This window comes from Symphodus melops, assembly GCF_947650265.1.
Source record: "Symphodus melops genome assembly, chromosome: 4".
NCBI lineage: Eukaryota > Metazoa > Chordata > Actinopteri > Labriformes > Labridae > Symphodus > Symphodus melops.
The window spans coordinates 10,328,035-10,354,024 of NC_136694.1; the positions used below are offsets into that span (position 1 = coordinate 10,328,035).

A 25,990-nucleotide genomic window follows, 5' to 3' on the forward strand; every position below is an offset into this window, starting at 1 on the left:
CTTGTTTCCCATTTTCTTTTTTGAGTTGACCATTTAAAATCTCTCTTCTCTGTCTCACTTCAAGGGTGATGGGATTTTGTTACACCAACATAAAATGAAGTATCCTTTTTCATGTTTAATTTTTCCTTGCGATTTTATAAATATTAATAAATAAGATCTTAAAATAGATTAATTTTGGGTCGCGGAGTTGTTTTCAGTCGCAGAAGTAAATTGTGTCCAAAGGTTTATGAAGCGTTTTTAAAACATTTGTTCTGTTACTATTTCAGGTTAAAAATTGGTAAAAAAAAAATATGATAAATGTGGCTCATTAAGAAGTTGGTTGCAGCTCCTGAGGCTAGACCAGAACCACTGGTTAGACTTCTGGTCCTAACTATGGTAACTTTTCACAGAGAGTCAGAGAAAGAAAGAGGATTTATTTCAAAATCCTTAACTGATAATAAGTTAACATAAAATAAAGTCATAACAACATTATGTTTGATCATTTGAGTCAATTCGTTTAACAACTTGCAACTTCTAGCCTGATCCAGTATGCATTTGCAGCTTTTTCTCTCTCCAATGTAACAATTTTCTTTGAAGGAATGTATACTACTGTGTGGAAATAGCATTGTATATTTCTTCATGTCGAATGGCTGACTCATGTTAAGGTGCGCTGCATCATTAAGGTTTAATTTTCCCATTATACTCCATAAGAACTGTTATTGTTGTTCATGTCTTCTGTCATCAAAATTCTTAAACCAAACCAACAAAAAGTTTAAAAAAAAACCCTCAATTTTCATGTTAACCTCATCCTTGTGTATCTTATAGTTTTTCTTAGTCGCTTTGGTGCATTTGGTGCATCCTCGACATTTGCAAATCAGTAAGTGCATTTCTCAAAACATTTCGTACAAATTGCAAAACACCATGGATTACCTGCAAAAGCCAGTCTCTTGTTCAAAATCTTTATTTCATCCCTTAAAAGTAAATGTCTGTGTCAATAAACTTGTCAGTTCCATTAAATTGACAAGTCATTGTGTCATTGTGTATAGATAAGACAGTCAAATTGCTTTGTCATGTTGTCAATATAAGAGTGTCATCTGGAAGGATGTGCTGATGTAAACTACGGCTAATGTTCTGATGATTAAAAATTATAAGTTACACCTCAGTGTATGTGGGAGATTGATCGCTGGAGTCTGGACATATGGCATTGTTTTCTACAGCCATGGTGCAAATTCAATGCACATCATTTCTTCATTGTCCTGTTTAGTTCACCCTATTATGTATTGTCCTCTGTATATATCCTGTTCTACTATTTTTCATATTTTATTTATGTTACTATTTTATTCCGTTTTTAACTTTTTTTAAATGTATTTCTATGTTGCTGCTGCAACGCCCGAATATCTTATCTTATCTTAAATAGCCTCCTCCTCTATGAAAAGGGGCCTTCAGCCACTCCTGTTGTCTCGTAGTCTTGTGCAAACACAAAATTGAGTATACTTACTGTAAAATGAAAGTGGAATACTGTAACATTGCATGAAGCATTACAGAAAGTAAACAGTATTACAGTACAGTGTGTATTGTTTGATTAAATACCTGTTCTGTCAACAAAAAGTCTGAATGATTCTTCTTCTTCGGCTGTTGATCTTGTCCAATTCCTTCTCCTTCCATACTTGTTGATGGTTCATGAAATGCACCTTTTATCTATTTCAGAAAACTGGTTGGTCATTGGTTGATCTAATGCTTTACACATTTCCCTTCATTTTAGAAAGTCAAGATTCACCTGGGAGCAATTTACTAAGTCAGGACAGATTTAATGTATAAAAAAAGACAAATGCAATGAACTAATGCGTATGCTGTGGGTGAGACTATTCGACAGAGACCCATTACCATACATTTGACATAACATGACATAAGCAAATGATGATGTAGGAAACAGCAGAGAGTTGTACACAACCATTCGGATGGATGAACCAAAGCATTTGCAACTTGTTCAAAGAAATGAGAAACTGCTTTTTTGATGGGACACAATGATGTGAAGATTGAAACACTAGTTTTGAGAATTTCAATACTGAAATTATAGAAATATACCAAAGCAACTGAGAAAAACTGTAAATATATTACTTGGATGAGACTCAGTCAGGGAAGTTTGTTATCAGACAACCTATGGGTCCTGGACACCACCTAGTGGACAAACGACATTACTGGACTTGCAGTCCTTTCAAACCGGACGTGCTGATTACACAGATTTACATGCGGAGGCTTCACCAAGCAACATTACATCATTGTCACCTTGGTTCCAAAACACTTCGTCGACATTTTCACAGGGGTTTTTTAAGAGTTCTGCGCTTCAACTGAAGGAAGTTAAGATTGCCGGTGTGAGTCATTACAAGAATCTGTTTGTGAGAAATAACACAGAGTGAGAACACGTGTTGATCCTCTTTGATAATTGTGTTGACTGAAAAGTAAATATTTTGTATTAGTACAACCTTTTCAGTTTTCTTTATATTTATGATTTGTTCTTCTAATCATTGCAAACAAACTCATCAGCAAAAAAACTAACTGAAACTCAAACTTCTTCTCTGTGCCAAAGGGTAAAACCTCAAATATAGGTTGTCATGTAGCAGTTGGAAAGTGGTGGGAGTGAGTGGTGATTTTTATCAATAAAAACACAGTCAGTAAATGTCAGCGGTTATGGTTTCAACTTGGCCTGCTACTTGAGCCAGAGATGTTGCATCTTACCATGCTGTGAAGTTTCTGCAGGGTATATGTTTGTGTTTGTGAGTGTGAATGTGCGTGTGTACATCAGAGGAAGAGAAAGAGAGGGAAAAAAAAACAGAGAGACAGATAGAGAGCGAGTGTGGGCAGAGGAAGCCTGTTGTGACTCAAAGTGAGAAATCCTCTTCACCTCAAACTAAATTCTGCGTGGGCTGCTTCATGACTGGGGGTTCACCTGCTGAGGCCCTGCAGAATCAATAGCAGAGACCTGGACTGCTGTGCTACCGAGGCAGCCATGAAGCAAAAAGCCAAGTCCTCCTTTCTTGTGCGTTTACAACAAGATAAAAGCAGGAGGCAAGAAAGCAAGCTGGGAGAAACAGAAAAGTGGAGGAACATATAGAAAGGAGCAGCAAGCAGCATGGCGTGGGTTGAGGACAGCGCTTATGTTGTCGGTACAATTGTGAGAAGCCTTTTCTGCAGGGGATTGGCTGGAGTACTTGAAGATGACCTTTGAACACTTACAAATAAGCAATTACTGGGTGTTTCAAAGCATTCATGTTGTTTAGTGCTCTCTTGTTCAGGATGAAACATCATTAGTCCACATATGTTATCAAAATGTCTGTGTGGCAATCCCTCTTATATGTGTGTGTGAGTCCACGGCTGGTCTAAAGCGATGGTTTCCCGCCCTCACTACACCAGGCAGAGCGCCAGAGCCATCAGGCGGTCATACGCCTACCATCAGCTGAGGAGTTGCACAGCAGTCTCATTTCTAATTATACACCAAACATCAGAGAGCTACGGAGCGAGGGAGAGAGGAGTGGAATATGGAGAGAGAAAGAGAGAGGAAGAGGAGTGTGATTACAAATGGAAGAGAGGCTGAGAGTGCTACTCAGCAGCAAACACAGGGTGAACAAGTTCAGATGCGCAAGAGAGAAAGAAAGTAAGAGAGGATGAGGGAGAGACATCAAATGTGTCTGAGAAAGGTTAACAGGACTGACTGACTAAGTAGAGTGGGAGTGTAAAATGTAAAAAGCGAGTAGGAGGGAAGAGAGAGAGAGAGGAAGAGGAGAAGAGAAAAGGAGGAGAGCGTGTCTGACAGACAGTCAGTTGAGCTTGTCTGGATGCTTGATCAGCCTCTTCTGTTGTACCATTTGCACCTGCAGACTGAAAGCCAGACAGGTGTGTGAGAGTGTGTTTGCATTTGTCTGTGAACGTTGAGGGACATGCTTTGTGAAGATGGATGCACCGAGATACAGACGGAGGAACCGATGGAGCAACATGGACAGTAAGTCTCAAACATGAGCCTCTCTGAAAATATTCTGATTTATGTAGCATGTTCCAGTGAAGATTTACACGTTAGTCTGACAGTAAATGCATGTCGGAGGAACTCTTTGTATTCAGCAGTGTTGGTTAAATATGCCTGTATTGCACCATATCAACACAGATAGAAATGTCAAGCTCACCAAGTGCAATATTGTCACTACTGATATGCAAAAATCCTGTCCTCTTTGCAGATTGTCATAATCATGACGACACTAAATACACCAAACACTGGTGTGCATTCTTGTCATTTCCGGGTTGTGAACTCATCACCTCATAAGGGTATTGAGCCTGTCTGACTTGACAGTGTGGGCCTGTTTGGGTCATGATCTGATCATACCTGTGAGTGACTAAGTAGCATGTCTATTCAAGCCATTTGAATGAATTTACATTTACACTGCAGGCATTTAGCAGACAACACTTTATCTATTTATGTCTCATGGTATAATGCTGCACTGGAATGTCAGTGTGCGGGTGTTGTCTGATCCCACACACACACACAAACATAATATAGAGGCAGCTCATATCAGAGACATGCCTGTTGGGCATAGAGGTTCATTCAGCGGCGATGCTTGCTGTGATGATGACATAATACAGAGCATTTACATGAACTTTGCATTGGCAGGTCGTAAAAGTCTTCACCTCTCTGCAATTCTAGCGTGTGTGTGTGTGTGTGTGTGTGTGTGTGTGTGTGGCCGCAAGGTGCTTATATTTAGCCATGTCTATAAACTTAATCACTATTATGGGTGCATTTTAGGTGGATGATTTTTCTTAACCGCTTGAGGTGGTTAGATCACTTTAGTCCCATGAGAAGAAGAATCATGTTGTGTGTTTGAAAACTGCATCCATAATACCCCTGTATAAAGTCTCTTGTGTTTCCATATGAAACTATTAACATAAAAACTTGGCTAAAAGCCTCATGATGCATCTAATATCTAACTTTACACCCACCCCCAACTATTTACTTTGCATTGTCCTCACTACTCACACAACCACTCATTGCAGTACTTTGTTACCATAGTAACTTTTTTTATCACAAAGAAGTTGGTAAATGCCCATTACTGTAAAAAAAAATAAATAGCAGTTTGTGGTTGGAAAGCCTTTGTTTGAAGCGGTGGGGAAGTTGTTATTGAAGTGTGGAGGGGATGTTTACAGGCAAAGATCTCAGCGGGTGTCACATTCAGTGACAGAAAAAAAGTTCTGTCATTTAATGAGAAATTAGTGGAGAAAGTGGCAGACAGAGGAGAACGAGCCGAATTGAGTTCATTAAGGTTGTTTGACAGGAAATAAAGTGCTATAATATTTGTTTCTTCTACTTTTCAGAATACAACAACCTTTGACCTAACTATCCCCATCAGATTCTGCAAAAGGACATGCAGTGCCAGTGTGAGTGACAGGCAGTGTGAGCCAATGAGCTTCATTAAAAACCCAGCTTTTGTCCCAGACAGGGACAGCCTCCCGCTCAAGAAGAGGGACCAAAGAGCAAGCCCACCACCACCATCTCCACCTAATCAGCAACAGCACCAGCAGCAGTGTGATGCTGCCACGTTCAAAGCCCCCTTCCCTTATAGGAACCACAGTGACTTTAAGGACAAACACACCAGCCCTTTCCAACCTGTACCGAGGCGCGTCCCTGCTCTGTACCAGCCCTGGATGCAGACCCACACGTCCACCAGGTCCAAACCGCACATCCTCTCTGCGTTCAGAGAGCATAATGGCTGGGCAGAGTGGCGAGACTTTAACCCCCTGCAGCCTCGATGGGACTTTACTCACCCCTATCAGCATCACAACCACCTGTCACCTGCACTCCACCCAGCCAATGCACACCACCACATCTCTCGATTCAGCCTGGTCAATGATGGTTTCCCAAGGGATGCTGCAGGGTACGGATGGGAACAGCTAAAGGCAATCAGGGACAAAACTGTAAACACAGAGAGGCAGAGTAATGGGAGGAATAAAGGACCATATCTGAGGAGAAGGGACAGAAAAGTTGCATTTATTCCCAGGGTTGAAAAAGTAAATTCTCCATTGTTAAGCACATCTCAGTCTCCATCCAGGGACTTTTCAACACAACATGGTGTGACGCACAGATCAAGAAAAGTTGTTAAACATCCTGGACATTCCGTGATAGGAGCTTCCCCTAACAATAACTCAAGGATCACATTCACCGCCATGAAGGAGGACGCATCTGGGTCTTCTGACCAAGGCTCCTGCCCCTCCTCCTCCTCTTCCTCCCCCTCTTGTAATCAGTTTCCCTGGCTGCTCCCTCACTTTGTTGCCGGCTCTCTGATCGAGCTCAGAGATGGGCGGCTGAGGAGGGTGGAGCACCTGCAGACGGAGGACTTCCTGCTTGGATCACTGGCCTGTCCAGACCTGTGCCTGAGCTGCTGCACGGTGCAGTGCATCACCCCTTCGTCCTCCTCCTCCTCCATCTCACGTCTGCTCATTCTGCTTCATAGCCAGCAGTCCCAGGTAAAGAAAAGTCAATGTGGGGTATTCACATACTCGTAAATAGTAGCCATTAGCCTTCAGATAGTTACTGTGTCACATAGATTTGATATAGGGGAAGTTGTCCTTAAACTTGATATTCCTAGAGTTGTAAACACAAGTGGTTCAGATCAAAGGAGATATATCACAGTAAGATATGTAGTCCTTGTACATACACTCTTTCTAGTGCTTCATTAAGGAATTACTTCGTAAAGCAGGCCATTGCACTGTCAGACTAATTAGTGCACTAATTACAATAGATAAACAGACAGACAGACAGACAGACAGACAGACAGACAGACAGACAGACAGACAGACAGACAGACAGACAGACAGACAGACAGACAGACAGACAGACAGACAGATAGACAGATAGACAGATAGACAGATAGATAGATAGATAGATACTTTATTGATCCCAAGGGAAATTCAAGACCAACCAATATGAACGAAGCTACAGCTTCTAAGAAATGGAGGTTTTGCAAAAGCGTTCTCTAAAGGCTGAGGTTTTTAGCAAAATGACGTGATTATCAGACTGACAGTTTATCCCAGTATTAAGTCATTGTTAATGATTAAAAAAATACATATGAAAATGTAAACATACTTTTTAGAATAATGTGAAAAATGTCCCCTCTGTCATATAACCTGGATGTGACATTAGAATCAAATTGTGTGTTGTTGCATATCTACAGATGAAATGACGTTTCATCGGACTGCAACACATATGTTAACCATTTAGCGTTTTAACTGAAAATGGCTGACAAGGGTTCTTGTCAATCTATTTGATGTTCAGACAATAACATCAAACATTGTGTTTAATTGTGTCTAAAATCTTTTTTTTAACTCTTTCCATTAGTTGTCATGGATTCAGCGCCAGCAGAACATTAACACCCTCTAGTGATGAAGTGTGTGAGCTTCATTTTCTGTCTAATCTTCCTGTAATAATGTAACGTTCCCCTGCAGGAGCTGGTGGATGTCTATGTGGAGTACCCTTTCTTTGTGCGGGGGCGGGGCTGGTCGTCATGCAGCCCTCAGAGGACCGCCCGTCTCTGTGGCCTGCAGTGCCGACAGCTCTGTGTGGGGGACGTCTGCCTTGCTCTCACCCCCGTCTCAGCCCCTCAGTCTCCACCATCAGCCAGCCTGGTGCCAAAAAATTCCCCCGGGGAGTCAGAGGGAAGGTGTGAGTCCCTAAAGGCACCACAGGCACAAGTTCCTCCAGAGCCAGAGCGACCATCAGGGGGGCAGAGGAAGGAGGCGGAGGCAGTCAGGAGGAGACACTACTCTGCCCCTGAGCTGGGAGGTCTAAGGACTAACTGTCTGTAGGAAGGAGAGTCTCTGCTTTATCAGCAGGAAGCAAATCTGTCTCTTTGAAGCTCTGCTTTATTCAGCCCACATTTGCTGTCTTTCTACCTCCTCTAACATTTGGATGTGTTTGATTGTTGTTCCTTAATCAAAGGAGCGAGATCCAAAGAGGGATAGCGTGGTTAAATCTCAGGATTCCTCAGAGTATATTTGCTCAACGACTTTTCTTTGATGCTTATCAAAGGCTGTGACAAAACAAAATTCTGATCTTTTATTTCATAGGAGATGTCTCACATTATCTTGTCTATTTCTAAGTGGTACTTTTAAATCTTTATAGCCACAGGGAGAAGCTTCAGTAAAATTGAAAAAAAAAAGATCTTGCAGATTCAGAGACTTTCAGAGAGCGTTCAAATAATTTCTTACAAAAATCAGCCTACATTCCTGTAAGCACACCACTGAACCTGGCTCTGGTCCTCCCATGCTGATCAAAGTTTATCCATCTTCCTCCCTGTATTATGTAAGACTTCTTCATGATCATACATGATTCATTTCATTTCAAATGAACGCATATCCTTCATCCTAAAAGCTTACAATAGATTCCCCAGCTCGATGATTGTTTGCGAATGACAATCAACACCAATTCTGATTGAATGACTAGACATTGAACATCACTGATTGAATCAGTGATGTGTAATTTTACGCCTCTACCTCTATTTTCTACACACAAAAATAGAATCTTTGTATAAACAGTGTGGGCTGTGGAGTCATATGGACATCATGTGAGTGTCAGTGTGAGTATACAGTTGCTTTGCTTTTGTACTGCTGCTGTCTTTTAAAAGGCTGTCCCATGTCTCAGAGTGGAGATACTTGTTCCATTCAAAGTACTTAAAAAGCACAATCTCTGACATGCGTACAGTGCCATAAATCAACAGAAACCAATTGCACATGGAAGAGACAATTACATGCAGACCAAAAAAAAACACAATGATGTCACAGACATACATGGGACTACGATTTGTAAAATGTGTTTCTTGCTGTTAAATAAATACTGTATGTGTTGTGTAAAATCTTTCGTCATTTAAAAAAAAAAAGACAAATATTTACTAGCTTCTTCAAAGTGTATTGTAAAGAACATTATTGAGCCATAAAAAAAAAAAAAAAAAAAAAAAAAAAACCCACCAACATGCTTTTGCTAGCTTCCATTCATTTAATTTATTCTGGCAAAAAAGAATACAGTTACCCTCTGCCCACCTGCAGCTCTGCTCTGACACATACTGCAGCTCTGATAATTGTGAACACCTTGATGTCTGTCTCATAGGATGAATCACTGACATCAGGCTGATGTTTCTCTGCCTCAGAAAATCAGGCCCATCCGGCAGCCTTTCAGTCGCACACACTCTGCTGTCAATCTTCAATGACCTGCTCTACATCATCAGTACAGCCATGACCAGTCTCACCCATCCTGCTGAAAAACCAGTTCAACACCAGTGAGGTTTGTTGGACAACACTGATTTTTCCCCCCTCATCAGCAATGAATTTTATTCAGCTGTTCCAAAAGATAAGGTGAAGTGTTCAACAGATGGATGGAGCTTCCAGGTTTCATGAACTGTGAAATCATTTCCAAAATGAACATTTCCAAGCAGGTGCTTTTATTCGGAAACCTGATGGTGTGCTTTCTCTTTTTTTTCCTGAAAGAAACAAACCACGCTGTTCAGAGTCCTTGCAGTGCACGTCTGCAAGTCACACGTGAAGGAAAACAAAGAAACCCTTTTGTTCAACCTTTCTCTGTGACAAACAGCTCTAATTGGTTCATTGTAAAAGTTAATACTGCGTGGGAAGCTTGGATTAAAGCTCTAAGCTCCCGATAAGGCACAGCCAGTCAATCTCTTGTCTCTTGTTCCACCTCTCTGCCTTTAATTGAGAATCCATCCAGATTCAAAGAGCTCATGGAAGGCGGAACAGGCGGTCAGTGACAGCCACAAGCTCTGACCACCATGTTGCGGTACTTCTTGAGGATCACGTTGGAGCTGTCGTCAAAGTACAGAACAGAGATGCCATGGAGCTGGGTAGGTGCACAGCAGGGCTTTGGGACCGTCTCCGGGTTGATAAAGTGAACCTGTGGTTGGAAGAAGTAAAATTCCATCATCACAAACTTTGGAAGGCACTTCAGTGAAAGTGCATGTTATCTGGGATGTTTGAGGACTCACCAGAGTTTGTACAATAGCATGGTTGGTGGCATTCATGTAGGAGTTTAGAGGGAAGGCACATTCTCCCTCACAGTAGTACGCTGCATAACCCTCTGGTGCAATGATCCAGTCCTGATCGGAGGAAAACAACAGGAGAATGTCTGTCAATTGTCACCTATTGAATTAAAAATATAACTTATGAGATCAAATGAAGGTTCTTTGTTATACCTGCCATCCCAAATCTCTGAAGCTGACATACAGCTCATGCTTCTTACACCCCTCTTTAGAGCTGCTGAGGTTATCTGAAATGAAAAACATGTAAACATGACTTCATACAAGTATCAAAGGACTAAACGTATTTTGTGCAGTTTGGTCAAACTCATCAAAACAGTCACTTCATTGAGAAGGCGGAGGTACCTGTTGCAGCCTCTACAACCTTCAGTGCATCTTGAACAGTCCTCTGCGATTTGGAGCGGTTAGAATGGCGTCCTTTGTGGCCGTGGGCGGAGCGGATGCTGCGTAAACGCACCTCATCTGCTCTGAAGAAGGCGACCATGAAAGGCTGCCTGTCCTGAGGCCCACTGCCAATCACCAGACCTGCCAGCCGGGGGTTCCTTCTCTGGCCTGAGGAGGGAGACAGTGAGTAAAAGTGTGAGAGTTTCTTTAAACTGTAGAGGACAAAAACCCAAATATGGATTGCTACTGAATGACGATTCTTTAATTTGAATGTGACAAACATATTTATTTCTTAGATGGTGGTCCTTTTATCCAAAGATTTTAACAGCCTTCATGACTCCAGACAAATACGGTGCTCTTAATGTCGCAGTGTGAGGCAGTGACTTACCGTGGCTGTCCTCCAGGACCAGATGTAGACCGAGGTTCTGCTCAGGGTCCGACAGCCACAGGTTACTGGTGGCTGTTAGGTCAAAGATTAGCCAGCCTTCCTCTGCAGGCCACACTTCTCGCTGGTCAAGCAAGAGGAGCTCCATTTCACTGAGGAGAGGAAAATGTGTCATTACATTATACATTTTATTGGAGAATCCCTGTTTGTCTCAGGCTAATGTATATCTCCTTGATGCAACATTAAAGTCTTGGAAATGTGTTTTCAAAATGTTTACACTAAAATTTGACAATATTCTGTTGATCAAATGTGGCTTGTGATTTATTTCATATCTCTTGCTTAAACGTTTCTGTAAAATTGACTTCTACTCCTGAATTATTGTTTTTTTTTAAACTCTCACTTTTTAGTAACATTACATGGTGTTATAACCATTCTATGAACAGTGTAGGAACAATACACCTTTAGGTTTTGGACAAATGAAAAATGAAAAAAGAAAGGCAGAAAAGGGGTTTATGAAAACAGAGGTATGTTGTGTGTGAGCCAAGTGAGACACCTAACTCTGGCCAACTGTTTCTGAAAGCCAAGACTGAAGGCAGGAAAAAAGCAAAAACTTGCCTCTGCCTCAAAACTTGAAACAATGGTCACACAAGTACCTGAGCAATAACGTCAGTGTTTTTGTTAATGGGGGCCAGCACTATAAGCTACTTTTTTAATGTGCCCACACACACACACACACACACACACACCAATCAGCTGTTATCAAAAAAGAACTCTTACAGTATACCGTAATTGTATACTGATAGGTGCTGTTTTAAGGGCACAGACAATGGCTCTGTTTACAGTCAGACTTTCAGACCCTCAGGCAAACATCTGCCTGTAGTCCTGCCGTCTGCTCATCTGCGTGGAGCGGCCTCTGTGTCTGTGAATGACAATGGTGTTGTCCTTAACACTATCATCAGCGCCACTGCCACTGATTAAATCTAAAGGCTGAGCATGATTCTTCCTGCAAACTCAAGAGGGTGTTTGAGGAGGAGTGATTTTATACTGTGGGCAGGAGAACCCGGTTATAAAAGAGATAGGTGAGTGAGATATAAGAAGGATGTGTAGAGTCATACCATTCCTGGTGTGAAACATGTCTCAGTGTAGCACAGAAGCTGCTAGACTAAATGAATAAGACAGACAGGAACATTTAAGAATAACCACCAGACTAAAAGGACAGATGGTAAACTGACGCGTTGAGGGTTGTATGCTTTATTTGCGGTTGGAGCTGCGTGTTATAAATGCAGATCTCTTGGGACTTGCCCTGCTCCGACTGTGCGAGAGTAACTGGCTCTGGAGTGAACCACTATGTTTCTGTAATTGACACTAATGTCTATAAAAAACAGCTTCAGTGCCCGCACTTACATCAGCAGAAATAACCTGTAGGGAAATGAAGACAGGCAAAGCCAAGGCAGACAGATCTGCGTGTGTGCTCGTACAGCTTCACAACCAGTTCACAAACCAAGTAGTATGAGGTTTCTTGACCTTGCTGTTAGAATGGTGTTCCTTTCTTTAACAAAAAAAACAGCTACTGTGAAGACGTGCAAGAAATTAAAGAAGTCACTTGTCTTGGGGAACCATTATGAAGTGTAGAGGTAAAAAGGTGTTTTGGACATTACTCAAATTTGATGAACTTTGATGAATCATGACTTTCCCTGACTTTTCTTCTACTGCCAGCATGACATTGGCTTTGAGTTTATTAAAGAAATGTTATTGAATGACACCCAATTAAACCTACAGTGTCCCACTCAGGATGAACTGAAAAATGGAGTGATCATTTATTTATCCAGTGAATGTCTGAACTGGCCCAAGTGTATGAACATACCTTCATGGGTCAACATTGTTATAACTTCAGGGCTCTCTTGAGGGTGTTTTTATAAGTGAAATGTTTCAACAAATTTCAGATAACATATCCATGATATTTGATTCAATTTTCCCAATTCATGGATTGTTCTAACTTTTTCAATCGCATCATCTTTTAAATTTGGCAATAATAAATGTCCATCAGTGATTGCGATAGTCAAATGTTAACAACCATCACTGGAGGCTGGTTTAGGAAATCTGACAACCCCAAAACGGAAAAAAAAACAATGTTGACGAGGCAAGCAGTAGTACGAAACTTAAAAAAAATAATAGAGCTAAGATAGAGCTAATCATGTGCAGAAAACACTTCTTTACCTGTTTGGAGTTTGCTGCAGGACCTGGTACACGCTGACTCTGAAGGTCTGGTTTTCAACGCTTTCCTGGAAGAATTCTTTATAAATCCTGAATTCAGCTGCTGTCACGGCCTCTCCCTCTGGGATTCGGGAGAGGTCAAACCGAAATTCTTGCCTGTGCTGCTGGGACAGAAGATCCTGATCCTGATCAGCTGCCAGGGGGAGAAAATAAGAGAATGCAATCCAGTTCAATACCTGTCACTCCACATTGATGATTTTGACAGGCTTGAACAAAATATTCCATTGAAAATCCTTGACTATTTAACTTCTTTGATTTATCATTGTCTGCTGTCAATCATGTTCAAATAGTACTTCTGACAGTTAAAGGGAACTTTTATACAGTTGAAGAAAAGGCAAAGCACTGTGAGCACAATCAGATGGAAATCCAGGCAGTGGTTACATTTCTGTCAGAACTGTCATTGATTTCAACGCTCCTCTGATGCATGTCACTGTGCCCACATCTCAGGAGCACTGGGTCAGAAATAAGAAAAATCCAGCTTTTGCAAGGGAAGTGATTGATGTAAAATATCACATAAATTGAGTCTGCCAGACGTGCCAATGTGGGGGGAAGAAAAAACACTCAGTTTGGCTCTATGTTTCAATTACACACATGTGCCGACCACAAGAAAAGACCCGTTAAGGCACTGCCCGGAAAACCACAGCAGCCTATGTGCTTTTATAAACACACTTACATAAAGTAAAGAGAAACACACACAAAACTGCCAGTCTGTACCACCCACACCTCCCTGATCATTTTGCCATGCACCACTGTCCGCTCACTTCATTCTGATGGAGAGGATGAAGTATACAAACTATCCTAATGGCACAGCAGGGTTTCTGACCCGCCCCGAGCCAGCTGAAACTCCCCCACACTCAGACTTTCCAGAGGAGCAGCGGTCACAGAAACCCGAAAGCTTGTTGAAGCTATCCAGTGTCTGTTTTCACAGCATCAGTGGATGTGTTTGTCCTTGAAGGTCTCTGCTGAAGGTCACCAGACGAGAGGAAGCGATTAGCTACCCTTAACACATCCTGCTGACTGTAACACACTGTGAGATCATCATGACATCACTTTGGGTTCCTATTGATGGTCTACTATTGTTTCAGTGCACATGCAACTCTAAACACAGCATGCCAGCACTGGAAACAGATCCAGAACACACACACACACACACACAAACTGAGTCACAGTCTTTTCAAAACATTTGTAACGACAGAGAAACACACACACGCCCCGCTGGTCGTTAAGAGAAGTGCATTCTGGACCCTGCGAGTCATTCGATAGACCGCAATTAAATGCTGGAAAGGATCGAGGGGTGTTTTTATGAAAGCAATAATTGCTTGTAAGGACTCAGTGTGTTTATGTTAGGGACCATTAGCTGCAGAGATCAGACCTCAGATATGCAAACTTCCCTCTGGCAGGCACTTCACATTACTCCTCAAGCTGAGGGGCCACACAGCTACAGAGCTATCATTAACCTATAGCACATTTAAAGAAGGCGGACTATGCTTTTTATTTTATTTTTATCAGCATGGGAGGTTCAAAGATATACACTACAGCATCTACACCCAAACTCAAATAATGGTAAAAGAAGGACCTAAAAGTGGGTCATTCTACCAATTGGCTGAGCTCAGACTTTGATGTTGCAGTCTTTCTATTGTAAATGGTACCATGCAGTGACATTTCTGTTAATTAAGTATTTTACCATGCACTGCAGGTATGTTGTCTTCAATGTGGGGGAGGGTGAAACTTGGCAAGCAGTAATCAGAACAGAAGCACAGCGAGAAGTGATAGAATGTGAAGTCAGTCCCCTGGATGAAATTCAGTCTGTTTCTTTACTGTGAACATACAGTATACAACAGGCACTGTTTAAACAGTAAGCAGTTGCTTTGTGTAGTGTTGTTTGAGAATGTGTTCAATAATTCAGGTTCCTCATTCTGAGAAAGGAAATTATTCTTACATTCTACACATGGATAATGTGATTTTTGAGGATGCTTTTTATGCTAGAGATAGCGCCGTGGATAGAGCCAGATAATGGGGATAGAGAGAGAGAGAGAGAGAGAGAGAGAGAGAGAGAGAGAGAGAGAGAGAGGGGACAGACATGCAGGAAAGGAGCCACTGGACTGGAATCTGGACCGCCTGTCTATAGGACTACAACTTATACATGTGCACGCACACTAATCACTAGCACTCATGATAATGTAATTATAGACATAAATGTATTGACACACTCTCTCAAAAACTGTTGAGACAAAGGCTTGTCTCTTTCTATTCAGCATTTTTTTATCCTAAATTAATTTCACTACACTCCTCAATCAATTAGGCTGATTTCTCGAAATCAACGATCACATTTTACACCAGCACGCACCTGCAGCAAACAGCCCAGTTTACTAGGAGAAGGGTCTGTGACGCTTTGAAGCAGCACTCCCTCACACTGGAAGCTGTGGTCCCTGGAAGGGAAATACCATAATCCAGTTTGGTCTTGAAGTGATCATCCAGAGACCACCAGGATAGAGTCACTCCAGCTCAGTGTGGGAGCCCCAACTAAAACGTCTGCCAATCATCAGCACAGGAGGCTGTGGTGGGCTTAAGGAAAAATAATACACACTCTCTCTGTTCTACTGTTTTCTTTCTTCCTCTTTATAATCAAACTCTTGTGATGTGGAACCACAGAAATCTGTTAAGAGTTTTCTGAGATGATGTTTCAGAGATCATTAGCTTGAGACTGTTGTTTAAAAGTTTGCAACTGGGGGGTGGGGGGTATTATCCCTCAAGTGTTTTGCATAAACTATGTATTTCCAGGCTGATTGTGAAGATACTCCTAATGGCTCTTTCTTTATATAGGCTCAGTCTTATTACTACAAGTTAAGAGGAAGGTTGATGGTTTCTTGAAGAGCCATCTTTGAAGAACAAACTCCTCACCCTCCTGTGAGCTCTGAGGCGGGAGAAGAGCAGAAAAGGACGAGGATTGGTTTGCGACGTCACCACATCTGTATACAAACCGAGGGCAATGTCTGCTGCTTCAGCAGTGATATCAGAGCTGGTGAAGAATTTCCCAGAGAAACAAAGAAGGATTTACCATTTAAAAATACAATAATGTCCCACGTGAGCCCTGACTCCCACCTGTGACCCCTGTGATGTATTACCTCAAAACAAACAAACACACCAATGGACACATGAATGCAGGAATGCACTGTGCCCACACAGTTGCAGCGATTACTACACAGCAATAAGATGTGTGGGTCCAGTTTGTGTCTAAATGGAAGTCACCCTGGTTCTCACTTCCCTGGGGTTTAGAATGAATTGTTAAATTCCCAGTCATGTGAAACAATGCCATGCTAAAGCTGCTCCCCCACAGCTTTTAAGGGATTCTGGGGAAATCCGATACAGGCATGTTGTCATAACATTTACAGCTAGGAATGCATAATGCCAGAACTAAAGTAAGAAAGAGACCTTAAAGCCATAATCTGACACGCAAAATCACATAAGTGACACACACATACGAAACTGATAATGCCGTATGTTGTAGTTGCTCTGAAAGACTTGACTATTTTGACTCAATTTGATTCAGTCGGAAAAATTAAACTTATAGACATTGTGCAAAGACGACCACTTGAATATTTGTTTCTGTTAAATTTAAAAAAAAAAATTGGGAAAACGTCAAAACCAAACTTGTCATCAAGTTATTTGTGGGAGAAGAAATGGACTATAATCATAAAATCCGAATGCAAACTTACCGAGGTTAACGAAGCTCATCACCATGTCTGCGTCCTCGAGGAAGCGGTTGTCCTGCGGGGTCACCATGGGGGAGACCTGGGTCGGTACAACGGGCTTGTAGTAAGAATATCCGGGTGGCTGTGCTTCTGTGGATATGGTGTTGTATAGGTCCAACATGAACATCGGCGCAGCGTTCTGTTTGGTGTGGACGTGCGGCCGCGGACGGTGCGGCAGACCCAGGATGGAGAGGATCTCTCGTTGCATCTCCCTGCGCTCCTGGCTCCGCAGCCGGCGCTGGATGAAGCTTGAGCGCACCTCGTTGTCCATGGAGAAGTTGGAGAAGGAGACCTGCGTGGCCAGAGCGCAGTAACTCCACATCAGGAGGATCATTAACGTCTCCAATGCGCCAAACATTTTATCTAAGGATAAAGTTCAGCTCGAAGAAGTCCATAGACGAATAAAGGATATCCCTTGGCAACTGAACACACTATCAGTTCAGAGTCTCATTCGCCTATCTTCTATTTTTGCGCACTGGTGCTGTGCGCTCCTCCTGATGGCAACCAGGGATTAGACTTTATTGAGGCACTTTCTCAGGGGAGGAGCACCAGGGTTTCAAACTGAGGACTGGAAAGATTGGGAGAGATAGAGAGGGCGGAGGTGCAAAGTTGGGTGAGAATATGGATGGATCACTGTCCTAACAATGCGCACACCCCTCTATCTATCTTGGTAATGAGTGGCGTGTTGATCTCTCCGACCAAGTGTCCCATCTCTGCGTCCTTTGTTTGGGCATGTCTGTTTGAGCACCGCTTAAAGAGGACGCTAATTATTAACATCTCATTAGCACATCTTTTCACAGGTTAAGTTTCCTTGAAAAAGTAATGTAGCCGAGCCTCCTTTATTTTTAAATCACATCTTTTTAAATATCTGAATTTGTAAATATATTGGCACAAGTTTCAAATCATCGTGCACTGAGACCCCACAGCACTTCTAAAAGGCGAGTCTGAAGGTAAAGAGGGAAAATCCCCTAATCCCCTTTCCCAAGAAGGCACCTTTGAACTCCAACAATAAACTCAGGCCCACCCTAATTGAGGGGTTTGAATGATCATGAAGGTACATGCCAATAGCCCCAATGAGAAAGCACTCCATAGTGAGCACTTTAATAGAGAATTGAGTGTGTGTTTAAAATGTGTTCTTTACAGGTTTATGGGCAGTACTGACTGGATCAGTTCATGAAGCTCAACAAGGAAGTGAAATATAATCACATTTTGTCATGAGTAAAAACCACACATCCTTATTTCCATGAGCAACATTAGAGACTGGGAGGTTATTTCCCAGAAGAGGTCTCTCTACATTGCTCATCACTGCAAACTCACGTAAATGTCATAAGAGTCCCTCTCTGAACTACAAACATTTGTAAACTCCCTTTATGCTATAAAACTAACAAGACGGAAAAATCTGTTTTACTCACAAACTCTTCGGTGGAGTGGATTTTTAAGGGTGCTTCAGCAAATAATAATGACAAGAACAACAACAAAATCTGTGCAAATATCAACACATTTGCAAAAACGTTGTGATTTCCTCTTATCATCTACTATTTTGGTAAAACTCATGAAACTTCACGTTACAACAGGTTCACCTTTCACACATTGCCTTTGTCACCATGATTAAACAAATGAAAAACCATTAAACTTCACTTCTTTAATACACAAATTAGTTTTTCCTTTATTTGGTGCAATAGCGTGACAAACTTCTGACATACACATGACAAATAAAGCAGAAAGAAATGAGCAGAAGGGATCCGACGATATAAAACAGAAAAGGTAGGCAGCAGTGACAGAATACAATAAAGAATAAATAAATGAAGGTAGAGCAAAATAATAAGATTTCAACAAACACAAATCAACTGACTACAACTGAACCATTTACATATTTCCACACAAACATCGACTCCTGAGTGAGAGGAAAGTTCACCTTCTTCTTGGCCTCAACAAAAACGTCTCTCAAAAATTAACATTTATGCATTGGAGATAATATGCTCCATAACATTCAGTCATTGTGCCACTATTTTAAACTGAAAGAGGTTTCAAAGATGTTGTTAGTGGCTGCAAAAAATGTCATTTATGAGGCAAAGAGATGTTTTGTGTCTAATTTAACACGTGTAGTCGCACAGCAATTGTTTAGCAAACTCAGTCCATTAAGATAAATCGTAAAAACTTCCTCTGGAGTCTACACTGTGCAGTGTATTATATTTTGTTGACTGGCACAGTATTTAAATAATATGTCTTGGAAAATGGTGTGTTTTGGGATATCTAACACTAAAAGACAAAGGTTCAGATAGATCTGGCATACAAGATACATTTTAATTGTTTAAACATCACCTGTTTATTGAACTACCTTATATTAATGTTGTATGAAGTTAATTTTATTGTTACATTACTTTTTCAAATTAGAAGCGGATGATTAGAAGCGGATATATATATATATATATATATATATATATATATATATATATTCTAATTTGAAAAAGTAATGTGGCCCCCTTTATTTTTAAATCGCATGTCTTTATTTATTAATTTTATGTGATAAATATATATACATGCATCGCCCTCTAGCGCTACATGCCTTACCGTGGTTGATACGTCATCAATCTGCGACATAGAAAGGAACAAGCGCCACATTTCTACTGCGCCAAATTATTTGGGCATTTTTCTCGTTAGCAGGTTATAGCCACAATTAAACAACTTGGGGGTATGTATATTGATGTACAGTGATTTGAATAAATATTGTTGCTTCATATGCTGTTTAAAAATGTTGATTTTCAATCTGAGTTTAGCATCGTTAGCTTCCTGTGTTCACAGTGAGGTACCATTATCTGACTGAACTGGTAGCTAGCTGACGTTAGCTGGTGTTCAACAAATGTATGTATTCAGATTTAAATAAATGCTGATTACAGCATGTAATGCCCCCAGACGCATTTTAAACGCGTACAGTATACTAGTCTTTATACTTGTAAGATGAGGATTAGAAAGATTCTTCATTAGTTCTCCTGTTGTTTTAGAGTTTATATCTAAACCTGTATACAAATCAACAAACTCTTCTTCTCAGCTTCACCATCTTGTTTCTTTAATGTATGCCCTGTTTAGTCTCAGTGCCTAGAAAGTGCTCACACAGTTGTGCAATAAACTGCTTGTCTTTTTGACATTATAGTTACCATTTAAAAACGATAATTGACTGACGGTTTCCTGTCCCCACTCCTAGGCCTCCATCAGGAATCATTTTAATGCAACATGAGTATATTTGGGACAAACACTGGGTTTGGAGCAGGGGGGACCGGGGTCTTTGGAAACACGACTACGGACAGCCACAATCCAATGAAGGTAAACTAGCAGAGTGTATTAAAGTCTGAAAAATAAACATCATCATGCTCAACGTAAAGTCTTTATACTTGTTAACCCGACAGTTTACTTTTGCACCTGTGTGTTTGTGGTCCTGACTTATCCTACAGGATGTTGAAGTGACTTCACCTCCAGACGACAGCATCAGCTGCCTCGCTTTCAGTCCCCCCACCATGCCAGGAAACTTCCTCATTGGAGGATCCTGGGCAAACGATGTGAGTTCATGGCTTCATCATGATACAGTAAACAACAGCAAAGTGACTTACTGAACTCGAGATATTAAATAAAATAAGGATATAATAGAAATGAATTAGAATGGTAAGTTTACCCGGCTGGTCTTTTATTGAATGATTCCTTAATGCTAGATGATGATAGTACTTAGTTATGCTAGGACGATGTAGTGTGCTTTTACACCATGATGTATCATTGTACCACAGGTGAGGTGCTGGGAGGTGCAAGATAATGGGCAGACTGTCCCCAAAGCCCAACAGATGCACACAGGTCCAGTGCTGGATGCATGCTGGAGTGATGTAGGTCTCATGAAACATCTCCCCCTCCCCAACATTTACTGCCAACTGGGCCACATAATAATTTCTGATAATGGTTCTTCTGCCTTAACCAGGATGGGAGTAAAGTCTTCACTGCTTCCTGTGACAAAACAGCCAAGATGTGGGATCTTAACAGCAATCAAGCGATGCAGATTGCACAGGTTAGATGGAAGCATCCAGATAAACGTTGAGATTATAGGTAAGAATGAGCAAAAGTATAATTTCTCCCCATTTTTCTTCACAGCACGAAGGTCCAATTAAATCAATCCACTGGATAAAAGCCCCAAACTACAGCTGTATCATGACCGGCAGCTGGGACAAAACACTGAAGGTACAATATATCTGACAGGGCTTACAAATACAGATATTTAGCCTTTGCCTTAAGGGTCACATCTGTGAGAGTGAGAGGTTTTTGTGCTGCACAGAGAAATATGACCGCTTTAATGTATTCTTTCTTTTCAGTTCTGGGACACTCGCTCGCCCAATCCTATGATGTCTCTGCAGATGCCAGAGAGATGCTACTGTGCAGATGTTGTAAGTTGGATGACATTAGTTGTGATACTTATTGATCAATGAATGGTTTGGATTTTCTTTTGAACCCCACTTGCTGTTAATGGTAGGTGTACCCCATGGCTGTGGTTGCTACAGCTGAGAGAGGCCTGATAGTTTACCAGTTGGAGAACCAGCCGTCTGAGTTTCGCAGAATAGACTCTCCTCTCAAACATCAGGTGAATGTCTTCAACAAGCTTTTCTTTTGGCTTAATGTAAAGTGTGGTGTGTGGACATGTTCTAATGTACTCCTCTGCTCTGGCCCTGCAGCACCGCTGTGTTGCCATTTTCAAGGACAAGCAGAACAAGCCGACGGGCTTTGCGCTGGGAAGCATTGAGGGCCGAGTGGCCATCCACTATATCAACCCTCCAAACCCGTGAGTGTCTTGACTTTTTTTTTTTTTCATGCCACGCATATTTCTTGAATGCAGTTAAAGGAAAACGTTGACTTAATTATTATTTCTTTATTTAAAACATGTCACAGATTTTCATGTTCAGATCCTGAATCAGAAGATAATGAATTTCTTCTTTTGTCACTTTCAGAGCCAAAGACAACTTCACTTTTAAGTGCCACAGGTCCAACGGAACAAACACAACCACTCCACAGGACATCTACGCTGTAAGTCGTTGTGATGCTTGGTGCTCTGAAAGGGATTTACTTCACATCATTTAATGTGAAATGAGTAAAAAAAAGTTTAGTAAGAGTATTTCATTGTTTACCTCAAGTCTGGTCTGTGTTCACACTGGAAACTGAAAGTGCTCTCTAATTCAAGGGGATTCCTCGCGGTAAGAATCAAAGAAATGCATATCCACACGTTTAGAATATCACGAGCTTCAAGAAATAATAATACGTTTATTGCGCTTTTCCGAGTACTCAAAGAGGCTTCTTAAAGAATAAAAATAAAACGCTGAAAAGAGTACAACCAAGAAATAATAAAAGTCAGTCAGGTGGAATTGGCCAGATAGATTAAAAAAAAAAGATACTTAATTGAACCAGAGGGAAATTCCCAACAGGTATACAGTACACATATCAGAAGAGGCCGGGCTCCCTTTTTTCAACCCCTGCTCCTATTGGCTACCATAGGCTGGGACTCTGGAAGGTCCTAATTGGCCAAATGACGTGTCACCCAAAAGTCAGAGTGCAGCCGCCTTTTGGATGTCTCAATCAAATGATTTGTTTAGAAACATGAAATATTGCAGAGAGTGGAACAGAGAAGGCACATTGGAGTCATTGTGTGGATCCGATCATTACACTTGAATATAAAACATTAACCAGTCTCCACTTGTTTAACCTACTAGTTTCTTTTCTCTCTCGTCAGGTGAATGCCATTTCCTTCCATCCTGTCCATGGCACACTGGCTACTGTAGGCTCAGACGGGCGCTTCAGTTTCTGGGACAAAGATGCCCGTACCAAGTTGAAGACCTCAGAGCAGCTTGACCAGCCCATTACTGCTTGCTGCTTCAACAGCAACGGCAACATCTTTGCTTATGCTTCGAGTTACGACTGGTCGAAGGTAGGCTTCCAGTTTTGTATGTGCTGACTGAGTAGATCTTAGACTGGCCTTCACTCGTGTTTTTTTGTGGGGGGGTTTTTTGTACTATCCCTCAGGGCCATGAGTACTACAACCCCCAGAAAAAGAACTACATCTTCCTGAGGAACGCTGCAGAGGAGCTGAAGCCTCGGAACAAGAAATGGTGAGAGAAGGGCAGTCACTGTTTCTACACCTGGAGATCAGAGTCACCGGACGGAGGCTGCACAATGCACCTTGCTCTTATGAGTCAGACTGGGGCCTTAAACCCCATGAACACTGGTGGGCATGGATGAGGGCTTAGAATATAGATCAGATTCCAGTATCTCTGTTCACTGCTTGAGTAGGTATTCTGTCAAGGAACAGTGCTGTACTGACCTGAATCTTGAAAGGCCTGCTGTAGGGCCCTGCAGGAAGAAGCTGGCTGTAGCTTTTAGCTTGAAAGAAGGAGAGCTTTAGAGTCAAGTCAGATTTATTGATATAGCCCATTTCATACGACAGGCATAGACTCAGTGTGCTTTAAAACAGAAAAATGACAGATGGTGAACAACAATGACATCATGTAAGACAGTATGAGATAAGAAGGTATTACATACTGTATAAAACAAAGGCTTAAAAAACTAAAACTAAAAGCTTGTGCAAAAAAAATAAGTTTTTAGTTTGCTTTTTAAAAGAACAAACTGTTGTAGGCGACCATGTTCATGTGGTATGGAATATCAGAGAACGGGGCCTTAATGACTGAAGGCGCCATAGGCTGATTTAGAGTGAATTCTTGGTACCGTGAGGAGTCGTTTATTAGAAGATCTCTGGGATCTGTCCGGTGTGTATTGAGTGAGCATGTCAGTCATGTAAGGAGGGGCTTATTCCATTCAGGGATTTGAAGACAGTTACAAGTATTTTAAAATCAATTCTTTGTTTGATGGGGAGCCAGTGAAGGGAGACGAAAACAGGAGTGATGTGTTCAAACTTTTTGGTTTTTGTTAGTATTGTGGCTGCAGCATTCTGGACGAACTGGAGCTTATTTAAAACCTGCTTTGTCAGCATAGCGGAACGTGCGTTGCAGTAATCTAATCAACTAAAAAATAAATGCATGGACCTGCTTTTCAGAATCAGATTGTGACAGGAGGCCTCTAACTTTAGATGTATTCCTAAGGTAATAGAATGCAAATGTGCGATATATTTTTTTTGGGAAGTTAAGATTGTAGTGTATTTGAAGAGATAAGAATGTATTTAAGATGTTTACTGGATGTGTGGACGTAACTATGAAACAATTCAGGAAACCAGTAATTAAGAGGAAATCCTTCATGATCAGCGAAGGAGGATTTTACTTCGCTCGAGTGATACTGCACTGTTTATTCTGCACAGGAGAGGCCACGCGAAGCTCCTTTTCAGAAATAAACAAAACACTGTCAAAATGTCCTGTGACTGACTGCTTCCTCTTGTCTGTAGATTCATCGTGCCAAGTTGCATCTCTTGGGGGGAAATGCGGAAGACCTGCTGCTTTACTGTGTATATGCTTGGGACAGACCTCTTCCTTTTCGACAAACACCTGGAGCAATGCTGCGTACTGTGCATGGACCAATCAGAGGGGTCTAGCAAGCCTGACGTTGATGACAGCTGTGTGACAGTTGGTCGCAGAGGTCATCAAAGAATGGGAGGGCTTTCTTTTTCATTCACCTCAATGTTTCTTTGTTGTTTTTTTTAAATGTGTCCGGTTCCTCTTTTTTTTTTTTTTTTTCTTTTTTTTTTTTTTTTTTTTACAGCTTTCCAAAGACTTTTGATTCTCTTATGATGTTGTCACTCTGTGGTTTAGGGCAATAAATAAGACTGGGATGTAAAATAAATAAAAGTGCATAATGTTAGATTTCAACAAGGTAATTCCAACTCCAGGTGGGTAAGCAGGTAAAGAGATCATCAAATGTGTCAGCTGTGTACATGTTGCTAAGGATTTATTTGAAGGTGTTGTGCATGCAAACAATGAACGTGACCACTCTAATATTTCAGCTGTAAAACTCAACGTATAAGTCTCTTACCAATGGATCATCTTAAAATCAATATGATAAACTCCAGACAACTTCTGTATCATATGAACACATCTGCCTCCTTGTTTGAATGCAAATCAGCCAGCAGGTGGAGTATTTTCTCTTCTGCTGTGTTTTTACCCCTGCAGCTACCTTTAGAGAAGTCCTGGTACTGAAGTCAGGACAAAAAGAGATCAAAGCAGGATAGTGGTGTTCTTCATCCCAGTCCTTTTGACAGGAACACAGCTGGAAATGGGTGGGCTTTACCAAGAGGATATGAATGAGTTGACATGGACAGCTACAAAGGCCATGTGTGAAAGGTGAACCAGTCCACAGAGGACAGAGTGTGAATTAAAAGCCTTTTTATTGAGGTCATTAGAGTATCACCTCACTGTTAGCCTGACCCTTGATACTTAGCAGTGGAACTCCAAGGCACCGGGGGCTGGAAGGTAACACTGCAGCCACAGCTCAGCGGCTCCTCAAAGCTTTCGAGGGGTGACGCAGAAACCAGTGGTTTCCCCTTAACTGTCTCCTGTACCACTCTGTTACACTCAACCATGCTCCTTTCCACTAAACAAGTTGCAGGTTAGCAGACTTATGATTTCCCATAGACCTCATAGTCTTGCATGGACAGGCAAGCAGTAAGAAACCTATAACTTATGGGACTGACCTGTTGATTTTGACGCTCAGATTTTCCATTGTAAAGAGTATAAGACATACTAAACACTGAAGGCACTCTTTTACACCCTGTTGTTCTGCATACCATCTTCTTCCAAATGTGCACATGCGTTTATGCTTTGGAAAAGGAGAGAAGTGGCATGTTTAATGTTTGGAGAAATGTAGTTTAAAGTAATTTAACCAGAAAAAGACAGATTTGTATGCCTGGTGAAGAACTGTGATATTGCCTCTCTAAAAGTAGTAAAAATATTCATACCAAGTCAAGTGTTTGGAAATAACACGTTTTTTTAAAAAAAAATCCGACTACATGTGAAATAAATACATTCAGATAACCTTACAACAGTAAGAATGGCTTTGTCCTAGAGATGTAAAAGTGTTAATAAATGATTAAAGTGAAGTTTAAACCTAGCATGAACAAATTATAAGTGAAGCTGTACACTACTAAAAGGTTTTAAACAAAGTCACAGCTGTCA

At 41.3% G+C, this 25,990-nt stretch overlaps 3 protein-coding genes across 6 annotated transcripts in view; 2 read left to right on the forward strand and 1 right to left on the reverse strand.

Annotated features, from left to right (window-relative positions):
• The window catches only part of rae1 (ribonucleic acid export 1), a gene marked incomplete at its 3' end in the record, with an annotated part of 229,256 nt that extends 203,478 nt beyond the window's left edge, over positions 1–25,778 (forward strand). Inside the window, exons 1-13 of one of the 4 annotated variants that reach the window (XM_079340996.1) lie at positions 19,426–19,545; positions 20,055–20,174; positions 20,303–20,407; positions 20,630–20,722; positions 20,815–20,901; positions 20,985–21,071; positions 21,203–21,274; positions 21,361–21,468; positions 21,560–21,666; positions 21,833–21,908; positions 22,609–22,803; positions 22,899–22,984; positions 24,268–25,778. In XM_079340996.1, the coding sequence (XP_079197122.1) occupies positions 20,085–20,174; positions 20,303–20,407; positions 20,630–20,722; positions 20,815–20,901; positions 20,985–21,071; positions 21,203–21,274; positions 21,361–21,468; positions 21,560–21,666; positions 21,833–21,908; positions 22,609–22,803; positions 22,899–22,984; position 24,268 (1,107 nt within the window). In that variant the 5' untranslated portion in view covers positions 19,426–19,545; positions 20,055–20,084. Of the gene's footprint in view, positions 1–19,425; positions 19,546–19,632; positions 19,716–20,054; positions 20,175–20,302; positions 20,408–20,629; positions 20,723–20,814; positions 20,902–20,984; positions 21,072–21,202; positions 21,275–21,360; positions 21,469–21,559; positions 21,667–21,832; positions 21,909–22,608; positions 22,804–22,898; positions 22,989–24,267 lie in introns of those variants that run through there. The other 3 variants (XM_079340993.1, XM_079340994.1, XM_079340995.1) reach the window with 3 other exon arrangements.
• LOC306823020 (uncharacterized protein) lies at positions 3,486–8,794 on the forward strand. Its single transcript, XM_079342386.1, has 3 exons — positions 3,486–3,976; positions 5,335–6,483; positions 7,462–8,794. Exons 1-3 carry the CDS (start codon positions 3,932–3,934, stop codon positions 7,819–7,821), a joined length of 1,554 nt encoding a protein of 517 aa, XP_079198512.1. The 5' UTR covers positions 3,486–3,931; the 3' UTR covers positions 7,822–8,794.
• LOC306822173 (bone morphogenetic protein 7-like) lies at positions 9,007–17,298 on the reverse strand. Its single transcript, XM_079340987.1, has 7 exons — positions 16,818–17,298; positions 13,045–13,234; positions 10,831–10,979; positions 10,404–10,610; positions 10,215–10,288; positions 10,008–10,118; positions 9,007–9,916 (listed from the first exon to the last, which is right to left on the reverse strand). Exons 1-7 carry the CDS (start codon positions 17,209–17,211, stop codon positions 9,767–9,769), a joined length of 1,275 nt encoding a protein of 424 aa, XP_079197113.1. The 5' UTR covers positions 17,212–17,298; the 3' UTR covers positions 9,007–9,766.
• Positions 25,779–25,990: the final 212 nt, after the last annotated feature.